Source organism: Syzygium oleosum, unplaced genomic scaffold (genome assembly GCF_021117445.2).
Source record: "Syzygium oleosum isolate NSW1041296 unplaced genomic scaffold, Sole_v2.1 Sole_v2.18, whole genome shotgun sequence".
Taxonomy (NCBI): Eukaryota; Viridiplantae; Streptophyta; class Magnoliopsida; order Myrtales; family Myrtaceae; genus Syzygium; species Syzygium oleosum.
This window is the reverse complement of record NW_026607502.1, coordinates 263,474-282,604: the sequence shown is the minus strand read 5'-3', so window position 1 is coordinate 282,604 and position 19,131 is coordinate 263,474. Positions and strand designations below refer to the sequence as shown.

The following is a 19,131-nucleotide window of genomic DNA, read 5'->3' as shown; positions in this document are numbered from 1 at the left end:
GGCGTGTCTCAATCAATTGGACAACTCCCGGAGGTCCTCCTTTGAATACCATAGCAACGTCCACAAAGCAGCGAATTTCCGGTAGCGATCCAGCGAGCTCTCGACTTTCTTGCCGTGCTCGCTGAACCAAATTAGCTTCTTTCCAAGCCATCCAGCACTGGCGGCACCACCACCGTCAGCCACCGCAATCCGAGCTACCCCTGAGCCGCCGTCGGTCACCTGCCATTAGCCATCCCGTGATCCGCGATCCCGATACACCGGCAATTCAAATTTGGAAAATATCTGCAAATTAGGTAAGATCGTTATCCGAATATCTTTTTAAATATTCAATTTCTTGACCTTCGGATATTTTGAATATTTCGTGAATATTTTGTAAATTGCTAGATATTTTAGGGATAATAAGGGACTGTTTAATAACGTTTCTATTTCTTTGTTTTTTTGTTCCCCGGAACATAAAAAGAACATAAATACGTTTAGTAAAAAAAATCTACATTTTTGTTTCTGAAACAAAAAAGTGATCCTGGAATAGATTTGAAATAGAAACAAGAAGTAAAAAAAAAATCTACTTCTTTGTTTCTGGAACAAAAATAAGAAACGATTTTTTCTGGAACTCTCCAAAAACAAGAAACAATCCACTGGCCGTAACCTGCCCACCGCCGCCTCTCGCTATCCTTCGCCGCCACCTACCTGCCACCTTCCACAACCCGGTGGTGGGTGACCGTCGGTCAACGCCCGCCGCCCGCCTCCTGCCCGCTGTCCACCGTCGGCTGCCTCTTGCTGTCAACCACTGTCGTCCTGCTGCCACTGGCCGCCGTGCTCCCTCGTCCGATGTTGGCCACCACTCGGCGCCAGTCGCCTCCTGCCGGCGGTCACCCACCACCGGCCGCCTTCCTCCTCCATCGACGGCCACCCACCACCGGCCACCGTCCTTTGCCGTCGGCTGTCGTGCTCCACCATCCGACACCTGCCGCCACCCGACGACGGCTGCCCTCGACCGCCAGCCACCTCTCGCCCCTAGCCACCCGACGTCGACGGTCGCTCACCGACGGCCGCTGTCCTTTGCCGCCGGCCGCCGTGCTCCACCACTGACAACCGTGCTCCACTGCCTGACAGCAGCCGTTGGCCGTTAGCCGCCATCCTCGGCCGCCGCCGGCTGGCCGTCTCCCACTGCCGACCACCATCCTCCGCCCCCACCGCCACCCGCTGTCCTCTGCCGGCAACCCGAAATGGAGAAACTAGTCCATGGAATAGAAATAAATTATTCGCACCCTAAACGCGTTTCTATTCTTTTTCTATTCCAGAAATATAAATTTTGAGTAGTTACTAAACGCTATTTTTTGCTCAGAAACTGTTCCAGGAAATAGAAATAGAAAAAATTATTTCTGATCAGAAATTATTTCTGGGAACAGAAACGTTGCTATGCAGACCCTAAGTGCTATATCCGTAATATTTGAAAACACCCAAAATTAGGAATTACTCCTAATTTGGCAACGTATCTGGACGACTATCCGACCTTATCCCTAAGGTACGATATGCGACGATACGAAAAAATCGTTATCTTATCCATAACCATTTGAATACGATAACATATTTTATTTGCTTTCCAAATTCAAATAATCGGTTCTCTGTCGATATCTATAACCCTACAGATATGACCGTTAGCTCAATTCTCTTTCCTAATTCAAATTTGATAAGAAGAATCTTACGGATTGTGTGGATTGTTCGAATGCGGTTGTTATCTTTGTTTGATTGCTTTCTTTTTTTTAAATAAGGAAAATCCAAAAATATGTTAGTTAGGATTTAAGTTAGAAGTTTTGCAAGTTTAGGGAATCGTAAATGTATCTAGAAGATAGGATAATTATTTAATTTAGATTAGGACTTAAGATAATTTATTTCCTAGTTTAAATTAGGTGTTATTCTAATCCAAATAGATTATTTAGGTTATTTTAAGATTCCGAATTTCCATGAAAATCCCAAAAAGAATGAGTTATTTTTTAATAGATTAGGATAGATTGCATTCTTAATTTGAGTAATTTTTTAATTTCGAATTTTAATTTAAAAAATACCAAAAAAGAAGTTGTTAGATTGCATGTTATTCTAGGCATTTTTTATTTCGAATTTCATTGGAAAAATACCCAAAAAAAAAACAAATCATTTGTCCGTCATTAGAATTAAGTCACATCGTCGTATGACATATAGTTCACATGCTAGGTTGCATTAATCGCATGTCATTTTTTGCATGTCATTGCATATAAGTTAGTTTGCATTTTAATAAAGTGCAAACCCTTAAGAACACTTTGAGTGTCTTGCTTTGTTAATTAGAAATCATATTAGGATTGTTTGTGTGATTTTCTACTAACAATGCAGATGCTTGCGTTGCTTTAAAGATTCTCCTAATCTATTTACTGCTTTCTTGGGTGTTAAATTGGTGGTTTGCGCACCCGCATGAACACCTTACATGTTATAGATTAGGTAATAAAATGGATCCAGACTGCCTCCATAAACATGTTTTTAAAAGAAAAGGTACCGAAAGGGCATTAGACTAGATCTAGCGTAATCAAGTCCTCGAGCTTAGAATCTCTGGTTCGTAGGAATAAAACATATCTCCCTATATTTTATTTAGGTTTCTCATCGACCTACCACAAATAGATTAGTGGCGACTCAAAGCATGAAAATTTTTGCATGTTAAAAACTTAAACCCTAAGTCGCGAATTGATAGGGCTTGAGAGGGTCCAAGTTAGGCTTAGTCTTAATAATCCATTAGCCTGAGAAATTTAGGTCGCGACAGTGAGCATATCCCAAGAATATGCACTCCTTGGCCTTTCCATCTAACTTGGCTCGTTCATCTCTCGGTATGTGTGCGAATGCCCCGCAACCAAACACCCTCAAGTGACTGTAAGATGAATCATTACCATTTCGTACACTTTTGGTGTCTCACCTTTGAGTGGAATCGAAGGTGACAAATTTATCAAATCTACCACCGTCCTCATTGCCTCCCCCCAAAAGGAGTTTGGTAACTTCGCATGGGAGAGTATACACCTTATCCTCTCACATATTGTTCGATTCATCCTTTTAGCAACACCGTTGTGTTGTGGTGTCTTAGGCACTGTTTTCTCAAGCCTTATACCATAAACTCTGCAGTAATCCTCAAATGGTCCTCGGTATTCCCCGCCATTGTCAGCCCTCACACACTGCAATTTTCTACCGGTCTCCCTTTCTAGTTTCACATGCAAATCCTTGAATGTATCAAGAACTTGATCCTTTGTCTTAATGCAGTAGCCTACACCTTCCTTGAAAAATCATCTATGAAGGTAACATAATAGAAAGCACCACCAGCAGTTCTCGAAGTCATAGCACAAATATCAGTACGTAACAAATCAAGTCGATTAGCCTTTTTCATTGGTGAAATAGATTTTAAGGCAACTCTATTATTTTTTCCTACAATACAGTCTTCACAAGGATTTATAAATGTACCTTTTATATCCGGTAGTAAATTCTTTGATGTGAGAACCTTCATTCCATTCTCACCCATATGTTCAAGCCTTTTGTGCCAAAGCTTGGTTGATATCTTGCTTATTGCATTAACATCTCCGCCGTATAGCTTCGCTTGTATGGCATAAAGTGATATGTTTTTCACTCATCTCGCTACCAACAAGTTGCCCTTGGTTAATTTCCACTTCTCTTCACTGAAGCGACTCACATAACCATCATCATATAGCTTTCCTACGGAGATCAAATTAAGGCGAATATCAGGGACATGCCTTACCTCTTTCAAGATCAGCTTGCATCCATTGTTGGTCTCAATCTCAACACTTCCTATGCCAACAATCTTCGACGAGCTATCATTACCCATCCTCACGAGACTGAAATCTCCAGTTGTATATGAAGAGAAAAATTCTCTCTTGGGGACTACGTGAAAGGAGGCTCCATAATCAACTAGCCAAGTAGTGCCCTGGCACGTTAAGTTGATGCTCTCATAAGTGTGGATAATCATCATGTCTTCACAAACTATAATGACATTTGTAGCTGGTGCTTCAACTTGCTTCTTGGCCGCCTTCAATCGACAATCTCTAATGAGATGCCCAGTTTTTCCACAACGAAAACAAGCCCTCTTCTCAGCCCTTGGCCTTGAGGTTGAACGACCTTTAGGTCCATGGCTTTTGCTCCTCCCACGGTCTACTTTCTTCCGTTGTTCATTTATAACAAGAGTTCTATCACCATGGTTATAGTAGCCCTCATCCTTGCGCCTTTGCTCTTCACTCAACAATCTGTCCTTCACTAACTCCACGATCAATGCTCCATCAGGCGTGGAATTGTGAATTGACACAACTAAGGTGTCCTGGCTTTTTGGTATAGAACCTGTCAGGAAGTGTGCATGCAATTTCGGAGTGATCATTCTCTCCACTGCATTAATTTGATTCACCAGACCTCCCATAGTGCCTATGTGTTCTGTAACGCCCCCATCCCAGGGTCATTAACGTGACGTCTCATTCATTGTTATCTTTTTAATAAGCACAAGTAGAAACGTAAACTCGGGACAATCACATTCAGAACAACAGCGAAATTTAGACAAGCAGCATCATGAGCAAACCTTATGTTTACAGTGCATACAAACATATTTTAACAAGCCATTTGGGCCATGGCAAACCTTATGTTTACAGTGCATGCAAACATATCTTAACAAGCCCTTCGGGCCATGGCAAACATCACATATTTCACACGCATATTCTAGAGGCTCATCCGTTCCTAGCCGACTATGAATAGCCAAACTTGGCTTGGGTGATCCTATTCCCTTTACTTCATCTTCTCGCTTCTAACTCCATCCACATCTCTTCCCTGCTTCCCGTCCGTATGGCCGATCTACACCCGACCCGTGGCATGCCCCGGAGCCGGCCCGCCCGTGCCGTAAAAGGTCCATTGAATCCACGTAGGGGTCCAACCCATCATCCGTCAATGTAGCCATGCCATGCCATGCTACGTACGAGTAAGGCACCAAGTCTGTTAGGCCCTCATCGACCATCACATACGTTGTGATCCGATGGTAGGCTCGACCTTCTCGAGCATCTGTCACGGTGAGCACTTCGGCTCTCATTTCCACGGGGTTGCCGAACCGGGTCGGGAGGAGACGCCATTCTTCGAACCTAAAAAGGAAACAACGGGGGATGAGTCAGGGAGAATCAGCAAGTAAATCTACTAATATCAAGCGAGGATGAGGGGATCGCCATTAGCACAAGTCGGCCCTTACCGCACCCGCATCGATGGCAAATCAATAGCAAAGTTCATACACGAAAACATCAAGCATGGCTATAACATGTGCACCTTGCCATTCAAGTCTTGGTTTTATCTTAGAACAAACGTCAAACACGAAACATAATCAAATCGAGAAATGAACCAACTACCACCAACCAAACGACCGAGAAACGATCCAAGCAAATCGTGTCACAATGTATCATAACTTCCTTTCCCGGTATTAGGAAGTTTACTTACACAAACTAATAAAACAAGACTGTAGAAAACAGGTGGCTTGTGATGAACGTGAGAGCCTAGGCGAATCTCGAATGATCTTCGTCACGTGTCTTGAGCTCATGGAAGGTGGGGTCTCGGCCTTAAGCTCTCTAGTTTGCCGAACAACAAGAAGAGACACGAGCTAGTCGGTGAGCTCTCTCTATCTTTTTCTCTTTCTCGTCATGAACAAGAAGCAAAGAAGCAAGAGAGAAGGTTGGTTTTTGTGTGACCTCTTTATGTGGCCGACCAACAAGAGAAAAGGAGAAGGTCGGTGGGCTTCTTCGGGCGTGAGAGAGGAGAAGAGAGAAGGTGGTAGGCATGTGGCATCTAGTCACCAAGGGGGCCAAGCCTATTTATAGGCAACCACTAAGGCTGCGAATGGTAACCATTCTGTTTCAGAAATCAATTTCTTTTCCTGGAGGAGTTTCCTAGCAAAAAAAAAAACGTTTGATAACAACACAAAATTTCTGTTTCAGAAACAGAAATTTGTTTGATAACGGCATAAAATTTCTTCTTCTCGGGTGGTCAGCGGGCAGTGGATGGTGGCGGCGGGAGACGGTGGCTGGTGGTGGCAGGCGGGCGAGGGTGGGAGGACGGTGGCCGACGGTGGGAGATGGTTGCCGATGGACGGCGGGCGGCTGCCAACGGCAGCTGGCTGTGGGAGGTGAGTGGCGGCCAAAAGAGGGTGGCCGGCGGTAAGCAACGGCGGCCGGTGGACAGCGGCCAGTGGGAGATCGTGGCCAGTGGACGACGGGCGGCGACCCACAGCGGCCGGCGGTGGGAGGAGGGCGGCCGGTGGTGGGAGATGGTGGCCGATGGACAGCGGTGGGAGGTGGGCGGTGGTGACGGGAGGAGAGAGGCCGGGGGTGGGTGGCGGATGGCGGCGAGAGACGGTGGCTGGCCTACGACGGCCGGCGGTGGGAGGTGGACGGCGGCCAAAGGTGGGTGGCAATGGCGAGAGGAGGGAGGCCGGGGGTGGGAGGCGGGTGGTGGCGGGAGATGGTGGTTGGTGGTGGGTGGCGGCCGTAGGCCGCCGATAGCGGGAGGAGGGTAGGCGGCGGCAAGAGACAGTGGCTAGCGGTGGTGGCCGGTGGCGGGTAGCAACGGTCGGTGGGTGGCGGCGGCCGGCAATGGGCGGCGGGTGAGCGACCGACTAGTAGCATGGGAAAGTGATGAGAAGAACATAAAATTTTTGTTTCTCATTTCTGTTCCAGAAATAGAGAAGCAAAAAATTTTAACTTCTGATTTCTGTTCCAAACCTATTTCTGGAACAAAAATTTGTTCCAGAAATAGAAATTGGAATTTCGTTACCAAACGGATTTCTGTTCCAAACCTATTTCTGGAACAAAAATAGAGAAACAGAATGGTTACCATTCGCAGCCTAACTTGTTCACCAAGTTGGTAATTAAAACTTGCTTAAGAAGATACATAGCCATCATGACAAGCCCCTAAAAATCTAAGATCATTAATGCTTGTCATCGTGAAGGGGCCTCTAAGTCTAAGTCAATTAATGTTAGTCATGATGATGGGGCATCAAAGTCCAACTTCAATTAATAAAGGTCATAATGAAGATGACCTAGAAAAATCTAAGCCATAATTGGCTTCTAGATTTCTCTCTCTCTCTCTCTCTCGGCTTCTCCCTTGGCCGACCTTCAATCAAGGCTTAGAATAGCTCATTTGAAAGCTCAGAATGAGCACATTAAATTACCAGCAGACATCAAGTCGAGATTCCAACGTTCTCATATAGAAAATGATGAATCTTTGAAATCTGACAAAACCAAATAGTTTTGTACTGTTCACGAAATCGGACTTAAAAACATAGTAAATGGACTCCAAAAATTCACAAATTTTAGTATGTCATAAACAAGGCCTTAACAAACATTTCTCATGCAGAACACGAAATCTGAATCTTTCTGTAAACACAATTTTTAGTAGCTCAAAGACAGACTAAAAATAGTTCGCTGGAACTACATTTTTGTTTCTAAAAGTAAGCTCTTTCCAGAATCCAAATCATCTCTAAAAATTCCCAAATTTATATATGTTATAGAAAAAGAAGTTCTCAATAACTTTTGTAAAGGAAACTTTTCCAAAATCGGCCTAGAAAATCTTGTAGAAAATAAAGAAAGTGTGAACATCACCAAAATACCCATTCTGGGCAGTTTTACACGGTCCGGAAATTAGGCTGTCGTACTACTCATATCAAGTCCGAAAATTCTGAAATTAAAGTATGTAAAACGTCAAGAATCTTGGAGAAACTTTCACGAAGGAAGTGTTGGGAAATTTGGATCACAAAAGTCTCCACAAAAATAACAAAATGAAGGGGTACAAAGGATCCGAAACTTGGTTTTCCAGAACAAGAGTAAAAAATACGTTCCAATTGGAAAACTACCAAACTTAAACCATAACCATTTCCCAGAGACTGAAATTGAGGATGTTACAATTCTCCCCCTCTAAAAGAATTTTGTCCCCGAAATTTAAAACGTACCTGGTTCCTCGAACAAGTGGGGATATTAACGCTTCATTAATTCTCCACTTTCCTAAGTAGCTTCTTCTATACCATGGTGACGCCACATGACCTTTACTAAGGGAATAGCCTTACTTCTCAACACTTGCTCCTTACGATCCACGATCCGCACCAGCTCCTAGGACACTCTGCTGTCCAATTCGACCTCGTCGAAATTCAGTACGCGTGCCGGATCGGCTCATACTTTCTTAACATTAATACATGTAACATCATATACCTGAGCAAGTTTCGATGGCAATGCCAACCGATAAGCCAAATTCCATATTCTTTCTAGAATTTCAAAAGGTCCAACGTACCTGGGACTTAACTTACCTTTCTTCCCAAAACGCGACATACCCCTCATGGGTGACACTTTCAGAAAGACATGGTCGCCTACCTGAAACTTAAGCGGTTTCTGGTGCCTGTCAGCCTAACTCTTTTACCGATTTGTGCCGTCCTAAGTCTTTCTCTATTTGTCTGGACAACATCTATGTTGAGTTGGACTAGCTCTGGACCCGTGACCTTCTTTTCTCGACCTCGTTCCAATATATTGGAGTTCTGCAAGCTCGACCGTATAGTGCCTCGCATGGTGCCATCTCGATGCTTTGCTGATAATCGTTATCACAGGTGGATTTCACCTTTCTTTCTGAAGGTAACCCTGGTCGCTTTTTAGGAAAAATGCCGGAAATTTTCTTTATGGAAAAGTCTTCTAACTGTGACTTCCTCACGCTTTCGCTGTGCCACTCTGATTTATCTTTTACCATCCTTAAATATTTCTTATGCTTGCTTGGATCTTTCGGGTACATTGAAATATCGTACATAAATACTATGATAAAATAGTACAAGTACAGTTCCAGTCACCCGATTTATCAAGTTTTTGTAATAACATTCTTGGATTTTTCCGCTTCCTCGTGAGTAATTGCATAAATCCTTCCTTGAGCTGGAGGACGATTATCATGCGGTGGAACTCCGTTTTGTTGCATCCCTTGTGGTTGCTGTCACTATTTCACTTGCTGTCCTTGCGGGCAGTCCTTTATGCAGTGGCCTTATTGACCACAGCCGAAACATGCTTCCATTTGTTTTGGACACGGAGCATTTCCATGAAACCTTCCACAAGTATGGCAGGCATCGCCTTCAGTGAAGATCGGCTTCTGATTTATGATCTTTTTATTGGGAGTGGAGAAACGTTTTTCTCCCGACATTGGCCTCTTGTCACGACACTGGTTGGATTGGGATGCTGGATGATAGGACTTCCCTTGGTTAGTCATGGTGGCAACTCGTTCCAGGGACTCTTTCTCCACCAGCTGGGCTCGTTCATACAGCTCGTTGTAATCCTTGAGGTTCAGCAGCACCAGTTGACTCCGAATGTCTAGGTTCAAACCATCTCGGAATCTTTTTGCCCTTTCCACTGGATCTTCAATAAATATAAGGGCGTACCTCGATAGCTGAGCGAACCTTGCTTCGTACTAATCCACCGTCATGTTGTTCTGCTGAAGTTGCAAGAATTCCTTCATCTTTCGATCACGAGCACATTCGGAAAAATACTTTTCGTTGAATGCTTCGACGAAAGCATTCCAGTTGACAGCAGCATTTGCAGGAAACACGACCTCTCTAGTTGCTTTCCACCAATGACTGGTGTTACCTTATAGTTGGTATATTGCCAAAGTCACATTCTCTTCCTCGGAACATCTCAAAAGCTGAAATGCCTTCTGGAGTTCATCGATCCAGGATTCCGCTTCTTCGGAATCTCCAGTTCCGATAAACTTCGGGGTTAGAGCTTCAGGAATTGCTCGACCAATCCGTGCATCGTATGGCCACCATTTCCATTTCCTGCCGCGTTTTCAACATTAGGCACCCTTTGCTGAACTTGTTGTCCCAATATATCTCTCACGGTCGCCAAAGCTTGCAGAATTCTGTCTATTCGGGGGTCTTGATTTGACTTCCCCTTCGAGGTCGAGGTCGCAGCCGGGTCCCGAGCACTCATATTGGTATTCTAAGGGATCTTTCTACAACACAAGAATAGGTCAGTGGTCACAAACAAATATTAGCACACAACCTATTCAACCACAATCAATCATTCACATGCGCAGGGGTGTTTCCTAGCTAACTACCCCAACTTCAGCGCACCATATCACTCAAGGTCTTTATTTCCGCTTGGATTTCAAAATCGTTCTCCCCCATTCAGTGCATAGTTCAGTTTGTTCCTCTCTTACCCATCATCCTAGAAGCCTGCTTGGACCCGCACCTTGTTCAGGTCTTTAACCCCGGCAACCACTCTTGCTAGAAGCCACACCTTGATCAGGCCTCATGCCCCAGCGTCCACTTCATAGCCAAGAGCTACTCCTTGATCAGGTTCTACCTCGGTGACCACTCCCCGCCCTCATCGGATTGGGTCCTTTCAGGATTCCACAGCCTCTTCTTGGCTCAACACCGAACTTGCACTTACTGGAGGGGAAACCTGCTCTGATACCAAATTAGACTGTAACGCCCCCACCCCGGGGTCATTAACGTGACGTCCCGTGCATTGTTATCTTTTTAATAAGCACAAGTGGAAGCGTAAACTCGGGACAATCACATTTAGAACAACAGCGAAATTTAGACAAGCAGCATCATGAGCAAACCTTATATTTACAGTGCATGCAAACATATTTTAACAAGCCCTTCGGGCCATGGCAAACATCATATATTTCACATGCATATTCTAAAGGCTCATCCATTCCTAGCCGACTATGAATAGCCAAACTCGGCTTGGGTGATCATATCCCCTCTACTTCATCTTCTCGCTTCTAACTCCATCCACATCTCTTCCCCGCTTCCCAACCGCATGGCCGATCTACACCCCACCCGTGTCATGCCTCGGAGCCGGCCAGCCCGCATCGTAAAAGGTCCATTGAACCCACGTAGGGGTCCAACCCATTCTCCGTCAGTGTAGCCATGCCATGCTACGTACGGGTGAGACACCAAGTCCGTTAGGCCCTCATCGACCATCACATACGTCGTGATCCGGCGGTAGGCTCGGCCTTCTCGGGCATCTATCACGGTGAACACTTCGGCTCTCATTTTCACGGGGTTGCCGAACCGGATCGGGGGGAAACGCCATTCTTTGGACCTGAAAATGAAACAACGGGGGATGAGTCGGGGAAACTCAGCAAGTAAACCTACTAATATCAAGCGAGGACGAGGGGATCGCCGTTAGAACAAGTCGGCCCTTACCGCACCCGCATCAATAGCAGATCAATAGCAAAGTTCATACACGAAAACATCAAGCATGGCTATAACATGTGCACCTTGCCATTCAAGTCTCGGTTCTATCTCAAAACAAACGTCAAACACGAAACATAATCAAATCGAGAAATGAACCAACTACTACCAACCAAACGACCGAGAAACGGTCCAAGCAAACCGTGTTACAACGTATCACAACTTCCTTTCCCGGTATTAGGAAGTTTACTTACACAAACTAATAAAACAAGACTATAGAAAACATGTGGCCTGTGATGAACACGAGAGCCTAGGCGAATCTCGGGTGATCTTCGTCACGTGTCTTGAGCTCATGAAAGGTGGGGTCTCAGCCTTGAGCTCTCTAGTTTGCCAAACAACAAGAAGAGACACGAGCTAGTCGGTGAGCTCTCTCTATCTTTTTCTCTTTCTCATCATTAACAAGAAGCAAAGAAGTAAGAGAGAAGGTTGGTTTTTTTGTGGCCTCTTTATGTGGCCGAACAACAAGAGAAAAGGAGAAGGTCGGTGGGCTTCTTTGGGCGTCAGAGAGGAGAAGAGAGAAGGTGGTAGGCATGTGGCATCTAATCACCAAGGGGGCCAAGCCTATTTATAGGCAACCACTAACTTGTTCACCAAGTTGGTAATTAAAACTTGCTTAAGAAGATACATGGCCATCATGACAAGCCCCTAAGGCTGCGAATGATAACCATTCTGTTTCAGAAATCAATTTCTGGCAAGAAATTGATTTTCTATTTCTGTTCTTGGAGGAGTTTTTGAGCAAAACAATACATTTGATAACGACACAAAATTTCTGTTCCATAAACAGAAATTTATTTAATAACGGCACAAAATTTCTTCTTCTCGGGTGGTCGGTGGGCGGTGGATGGTGGCGAGAGGAGGGCGGGTGGCGGCGGGAGATGGTGGCTGGCGATGGGAGGCGAGCGGCGGCGGGAGGATGGTGGCCGATGGACGGTGGGCGGCGGCCAACAGCGGCCGGTGGTGGGTGGCGGCCAAAAGAGGGCGGCCGGTGGCAGGAAACGGTGGATGGTGGACGGCGGCCGACGGGAGACGGTGGCCGATGGACGGCGGGCGGCGGCTAATAGTGGGAGGCAGGTGGCGGTGGGAGGAGGGCAGCCGGTAATGGGAGATGGTGGCCGGTGGGTGGTGGCTGGTGGTGGGAGGTGGGCGACGGTGGCGGGAAGAGAGAGGCCGGGGGTGGGAGGCGGGTGGTGGCTGGATACGGTGGCCGGCCTACCGCGGCCGGCGACCCACGGAGGCCCACGGCGGCCGGCGGTGGGAGGTGGGTGGCGGCCAAAGGTAGGCAGCGGTGGCGGGAGGAGGGAGACCAGGGGTAGGAGGCGGGTGGCAGCGGGAGACGATGGTTGGTGGTGGGTGGCGGCCGTAGGCCGCCGGTAGGGGGAGGAGGGTAGTCGGCGGCGGCGGCGGGTGGCGGCGGTCGGCGGGTGGCGGTGGTCGGCGATGGGTGGTGGGTGAGCGACCGGCTAGTAGAGAAAGAAAGTGATGAGAAGAACAAAAAAATTTTGTTTCTCATTTCTGTTCCAGAAATAGAGAAGTAAAAAATTTTAACTTATGATTTCTCTTCCAAACCTATTTCTGAAACAAAAATTTGATCCAGAAATAGAAATTGGAATTTCGTTACCAAACGGATTTCTGTTCCAAACCTATTTCTGTAACAGAAATAGAGAAATAGAATGGTTACCATTCGCAGTCTAAAAGTCTAAGATCATTAATGCTTGTCATCATGAAGGGGCCTCCAAGTCTAAGCCAATTAATGTTAATCATGATGACGGGGCATCAAAGTCCAACTTCAATTAATAAAGGTCATAACGAAGATGACCTAGAAAAATCTAAGCCATAATTAGCTTCTAGATTTCTCTCTCTCTCTCTCTCTCTCTCTCTCTCTCTCTCTCTCTCTCTCTCTCTCTCTGCTTCTCCCTCGGTCGACCTTCAATCAAGGCTTAGAATAGTTCATTTGAAAGCTCAGAATGAGCACATTAAATCACCAAAAGACATCAAGTCAAGATTCCAACGTTCTCATATAGAAAATGATGAATCTTTGAAATCTGACAAAACCGAATAGTTTTGCACTGTTCACGAAATTGGACCTGAAAACATAGTAAATGGACTTCGAAAATTCACAAATTTTAATATGTCATAAAAAACGCCTTAAAAAACATTTCTCATGAGGAACACGAAATTTGAATCTTTCTGTAAACACAATTTTTAGTAGCTCAAAGACAGACTAAAAATAGTTCGCTGGAACTGAATTCTTGTTTCTCAAAGTAAGCTCTTTCCAGAATCCAAATCATCTCTAAAAATTCCCAAATTTATATATGTTATATAAAAAGAAGTTCTCAACAAATTTTGTGAAGGAAACTTTTCTAAAATCGGCCCAGAAAAGCTTGTAGAAAATAAAGAAAGTGTGAACATCACCGAAATACCCATTCTGGGCAGTTTTACACGGTCCGGAAATTAGGCTATCGTACTACTCATATCAAGTCCAAAAATTCTGAAATTAAAATATGTAAAACGTTAAGATGTTTGGAGAAATCAAGAAGGAAGTGTTTGGAAATTCGGATCACAAAAGTCTCTACAAAAATAACAAAATGAATGGGTACAAAGGATCCGAAACTGGGTTTTCCAGAACAAGAGTAAAAAATTGGTTCCAATTGAAAACTACCAAACTTAAACCATAGCCATTTCCCAGGGACTGAAATTGAGGATGTTACATGTTCAGACACACTTGTTCCATCTTTGTACTCCATACGCAACACCTTCTTTATCAGGCTTGCTATGTTTTGAGATGTATTCCGCGCGTATGTTTGCTCCAAATTTTTCCACGAATCATAAGCGTTGTCTTCTAGGGTGAAGTTTTCAAAGATGCTTTGATCGAGCAACCTTCGAATGGTGCCAACACATCTTTTGTTGAGAATAGTCCACTCATCCTCCTCCTCCTCTTCTTCTTCTGGTGCTAATATCGGGGCTTTTGAGGAATCTTCTCCTTCTTCTCCAGCTTTTGCTGATTTAGGAGCTGGTGCTAGAGTCTTTACCCATGCCCTTTGGAGGCATTCTTGTCTTGATTAGCCTTTGCAAGCCCTTGATGTAAAGATGATCCTCCATCTTGCAACTCCATATTGCATAATTCGTAGCCGTGAGCATGATCATGTTGACCTTGTCTTGTGACATCTTTTACAACTTTGTTCTCATACCACTTTGTTATAAATTAAGTCGGATCGCAATCGATCGCAGCAGAATTTTAATTGTCACAATCGCGCAAGATGTCGCCGTATATTCTCTTTGCAAAAAAAAGCATAAATATCATAGCAAAAGAAGAACGATACACCAGAAGTTTTTAGGTGGAAAACCCAATATGGGAAAAACCACGGGATGCTAATCCAGGAACTGCTCCACTATAATCAAAGGATTACAATTAACACTCTAACGGTGTTTCTCTCACAATAAATCTTCACAAAAACACATCCGCACTTGATAAACTCTCAAGATCTCTCGTGTTTACGCGCATTGTTGAAGACTCTTGTGATTTCTCTGGAGTTTTTTTCGGTGCACTCAGAAACCTCCACCCAAGCCTTTCTATTTATAGCGATAGATCTCCACCCAAGTTAAGAATCCTCTTTAATTGATTGAAAATCACCTCCCAATTAGAAATCTCCCCGATTGATTGAAATTTCTCTAATTAGGCAATCACTAGAATTGATTCCATCATGGTATTCTTTCTAAATAAGGCTTCTTATTTAGATTTCTTCCTTATCAATGTCCTACCATAATAGGACTCATTCCTATTAGGTATTCTTGATGAGCAATCTTCGGGATATTTCAAATCGATTCCCGAACATGTTGGGCTGCTCCCAACAGAATGCCAAACCGGTAAGTAATGCTTTGGCATCCCATTTTAGGCTTTCGGCTACTTTGTCGCCTAAAACCAAATAAGAGACAGATGAGATTTTTCCAGTTCCATATTCTAGTACTGTGGGTAGTCTTATGTATGCTATAGTTTGCATCATCCAGTCATTTCCCAAGCAGTTAGTGTTGTGAGTAGGCATATGGCACATCCTAGTAAAGCTCAATGGCAAGCGGTGAAATGGATTCTTTGGTACACCCTGGTACCTTAAATGTGGGTTTGGACTTTGACAGAAGTTGTGATGTAGGACATTCGGTTGTTGGCTTCATTGGTTCTGACTATGTAGGCGATCTTGACAAGAGGAAATCTTTGATAGGTTATGTTTTTACACTTGGTGATTCCACGATTAGTTGGAGAGTAATCTCGCAGGACATGGTTGCTTTGCTACCACCGAAGCAGAGTACATGATAGTGATGGAAGTGGCAAAGGAAGCTTTTTTGTTGAAGCGTTTGGTTACAGAACTTGGGGTGAAGTATGAGAGAGCCTCTGTTATCTTTTGCGATAACCAAAGTGCGATCCAGTTGACAATGAACGCAATGTATCAAGAGAAAACGAAACATATCGACATCCGGTATCACTTTGTGCATGATGAGGTTGCTAAGGGTACGGTTATATTGAAGAAAGTACCTACGGCGAATAATCCAACAGATATGTTGACCAAACCAATGCCTTTGACCAAGCTCAAGCGTTGCTTGGACTTGATTGGGGTTTTCACCATTTGAGTTGCCTAGGCGAAATTGGTGGCATTTCATCCTTTGTTCTATACCGGGTATGCTCACGTAGGCTTAGGGGTGTGCGTTGTCGATTTCACCATTTTGGGAGTGGCCTTAGTGGTGAGGGCGATAGGTCTTATGGCATTTGGCATAACACTCTTCTAGAGATTTGAAGTCAAGGTGGAAATTTGTTGAGTTTTGACTTTCAAATTGGTGACAGGGGCATTTTGGACCATACATATTTGTTTAAGAGCATTTTTTTTAGCCGGGATTATAAAAGGAATGTGTTGCACAGCACATCTCTAATCCTAGCCTCCGCATTGTCTCCCTTGTTTGTTCTTTGTATCTTCTCGTTAGATTTTTAGATCCTACGACTCACCAAGTGGTTTTTTGACCTTTTGGATTATACTCTTGTACTTGTTGTTGAAGATAATGAAATCCCCTCTCTCTCCTCATGGTTTTTCCTGTCTTGGGTTTCTACATTTATCTTGGGTCTTGCGTGGTTTTGATTTTGCTTTCATCCGTTATTATTTATGCTTCGATTTTGTGCATCTTTTGTTGTTGTTCCGCTATAATAAACATATTTTTCTGCATTAATGTCATCTTATTTGAACAGAATTTTGTAATATAAGTAGTGAAAGAATATAAAATAATCTTAAAAATATACATAGAAAACGTATTTCAAATCAGTCCAACTATATCATCCTAAAATGATAGGACGGGCCACATATTCTACAAAACTCTTAACTCCAAGATATTTTCCATCCAAAAATTTGTTTTTCTCTTTTACATAGCACGGGGCATAAGTCTAGGTTCCAATTATAAAAAAGAAAAGTAAAGAAAAAAGGTTAGGTACTTTCCCGCTAGTCAACAGAGAGAAGGAGCGTGCAAAATCGGGACTTTCCTATCCTTCAGACTCGGTGCTTGCTTTGTTTTTGATTTTTCTATTTTCTTCAGTTACACTTCCCTTGAACCTTCTCCTGGAAGCCACTTATCCATATCCTACTGAGTGCTGGTTCCTTTGTTCGCTTCACCTCTATTCTGGGGATTTGTGGCTTTCATTAGATCCTGATCCATGGACTCGGATAGTAAGCATGGGGAGTCTCTGTTTGATCTGGCCAACAGGAAATATAAAATCAACGAGGTCTCTCCACCGAACCAACTCTACCAATCTGCTGGAGGAATTGTGAATACTGATGGGAACGACCCTGACAATATCAGCAAAGATGAGGTTCGAGGTCCTGATAATTCATCACCTCGGGTTACAAGTCTGCACGAGAAAATAAAAAATGATCTTTCCCACTTCAAGTCAACCTTGGCGTGGTGGCGCCAGAAAGCCGACGTCCTAGATAGTGAAGTGAACAGCATGATGAAGTTGGCTCCCCACGACACTCTTGAAGACAAGCTGCAGGAGGTGGAACTGGAAATCTCGAGTTTGAAGTTGAATCTGCCTGCTCCTCACAATCTTTCAAAGGCCAAATCGAGTACTCCTGGCCCAACCAAGGTTGGGGTAGATGCAAAGAGCAACCGGATGTTGGAAAAACTGCAAGACGAATTCGAAAAGATGTCCGCGAGTCCAACTATTCAGGGCGTGCAGCAACTTTATAACGGATTGGATGAAGAGTACAAAAATTGTTTGTTGTGTCTTACAGCTTTCCCGGAGAACGCAATCATAAAGAAAAGGGTCCTGATCAATTGGTGGGTTGGGGAGGGGTTCCTAGTTGTCACAGATCCGAAGGGATCCATGGCCATTGAGAAAGCTGCGGAAAAAATCTTCGAAGAGCTTGGCGAGAAGGGCTTCATCATGCTAGTTCATAAGAAGGGAAAGCGGAGAAGCCCTGTCCCCGACAGCTGCCAGCTCCACCCGTTTATGAGGCGGGTCCTGATAACTTTAGCAAAAAAGGCTGAATTCTTGGACTTCGATCTCCAGGGTAATGCAACGCATTATCAGTGCACCAGGGCATGCTTGGTAGAAGGTGGACAGCTCTCAAGGCCATCAACGGTGAGCAGGGGACGGAAAATACAGACATTGTTCAACATGAATGAGCAGTTTCTTGATTTAAAATTGGATTTGTTTATTAGTTGCAAAGTTCTGCAGTTGGGACGGTGGATGGTGTCCCCAGATCATAACATCGATGTGGATGACGCGTCATCCCTGTTAAGAGAAATGGGCACAATGAAGAGGCTGAGATATTTGAGCCTTCAAGGTGTGACAAAGATTGGAAAACTTCCTGCTTCTATTTGCGATCTATGTAATCTGACAATACTTGATCTTGGAGCATGCCAAAGCTTGGAAACACTTCCCAGGGAAATTGGTTCTTTAAAGAAACTCGCATACTTGGACTTCTCCGAGTGCTACATGATCAGCCGCATGCCCAAGAGTCTCAAAAACCTGCAGCAGCTTCAAGTGCTCAAGGGGTTTGTGCTTTACCAAGACGGAAAGAAAAAGGACAAATCAGAAAATCGTGAAGAAGCTTGCACGCTCTCTGATTTGGCAAGTATGAAGAAATTGTGGAAATTGAGTTTGCGACTGGATAAAGCAGATGATTTAGAAGATGAACATATAAAAGATCTATCGCAGCTGCCCGAATTGACGTCATTGATGATTACATGGATCCAAGCTACTAAGCAACCCAGCTCATCTGACAGGGGAGCTGGCAGAAAGTCGAAGAACAGTTTGAGCGGAGGCGAGCCTTTTCCTGGTAAACTGACGAAGCTAGATTTGCGTGGCTATCCTAGAGCATCCATGCCAAAGTGGCTAACTCATTCAGAGGTAAAAGTACTCGAGAAACTTTACATCAGAGGAGGTAACCTTGCGAATCTCAACCGGGATTCTCACTCTGATAGTCTGTGGTCGGTCAAGATCTTGCGGCTCAAGTTCCTCGCTAACTGCGAGATCGAGTGGTTGGACCTGCGACATCATTTCCCATCTCTGGTCTACTTGGAAAAGTTTCATTGTCCAAAGCTCAAGTTTTTCCCTTGCGATGGCTATGGCGTGTGGATGAATCCCCATGCTAAGGAAGAGGAATGAGCGAACTCTCCATGCAATTTTAATTATGTTGTATGTCTGTATGATTGTTCTGTTTTCTGCATTCACGCAGTATAATTTTACTTCTTGTGACCTTCGGCATAAGCATTTTCTCGAATTCCTGCTTTTCTACTAAGATTTGATCTGATTGCATTCCACCTATCAAACTGGTATCATTATCCTCTGTTGTTTTTACTTCTTGTGACCTTCGGCAGCGTACAAT

General features: G+C 44.3%; 1 protein-coding gene across 1 annotated transcript; it reads left to right on the top strand.

Annotated features, from left to right (window-relative positions):
• Positions 1–16,955: 16,955 nt before the first annotated feature.
• LOC115694347 (disease resistance RPP13-like protein 4) lies at positions 16,956–18,911 on the top strand. The gene has a single exon (XM_030621476.1). The coding sequence runs from the start codon at positions 16,956–16,958 to the stop codon at positions 18,909–18,911; it is 1,956 nt and encodes a 651-aa protein (XP_030477336.1).
• The last annotated feature ends 220 nt before the right edge of the window (positions 18,912–19,131 follow it).

What these genes read in the sequence shown, in the direction of transcription:
- LOC115694347 (XM_030621476.1), top strand. Translation starts at nt 16,956, where the DNA reads ATGGACTCGGATAGTAAGCATGGGGAGTCTCTGTTTGATCTGGCCAAC.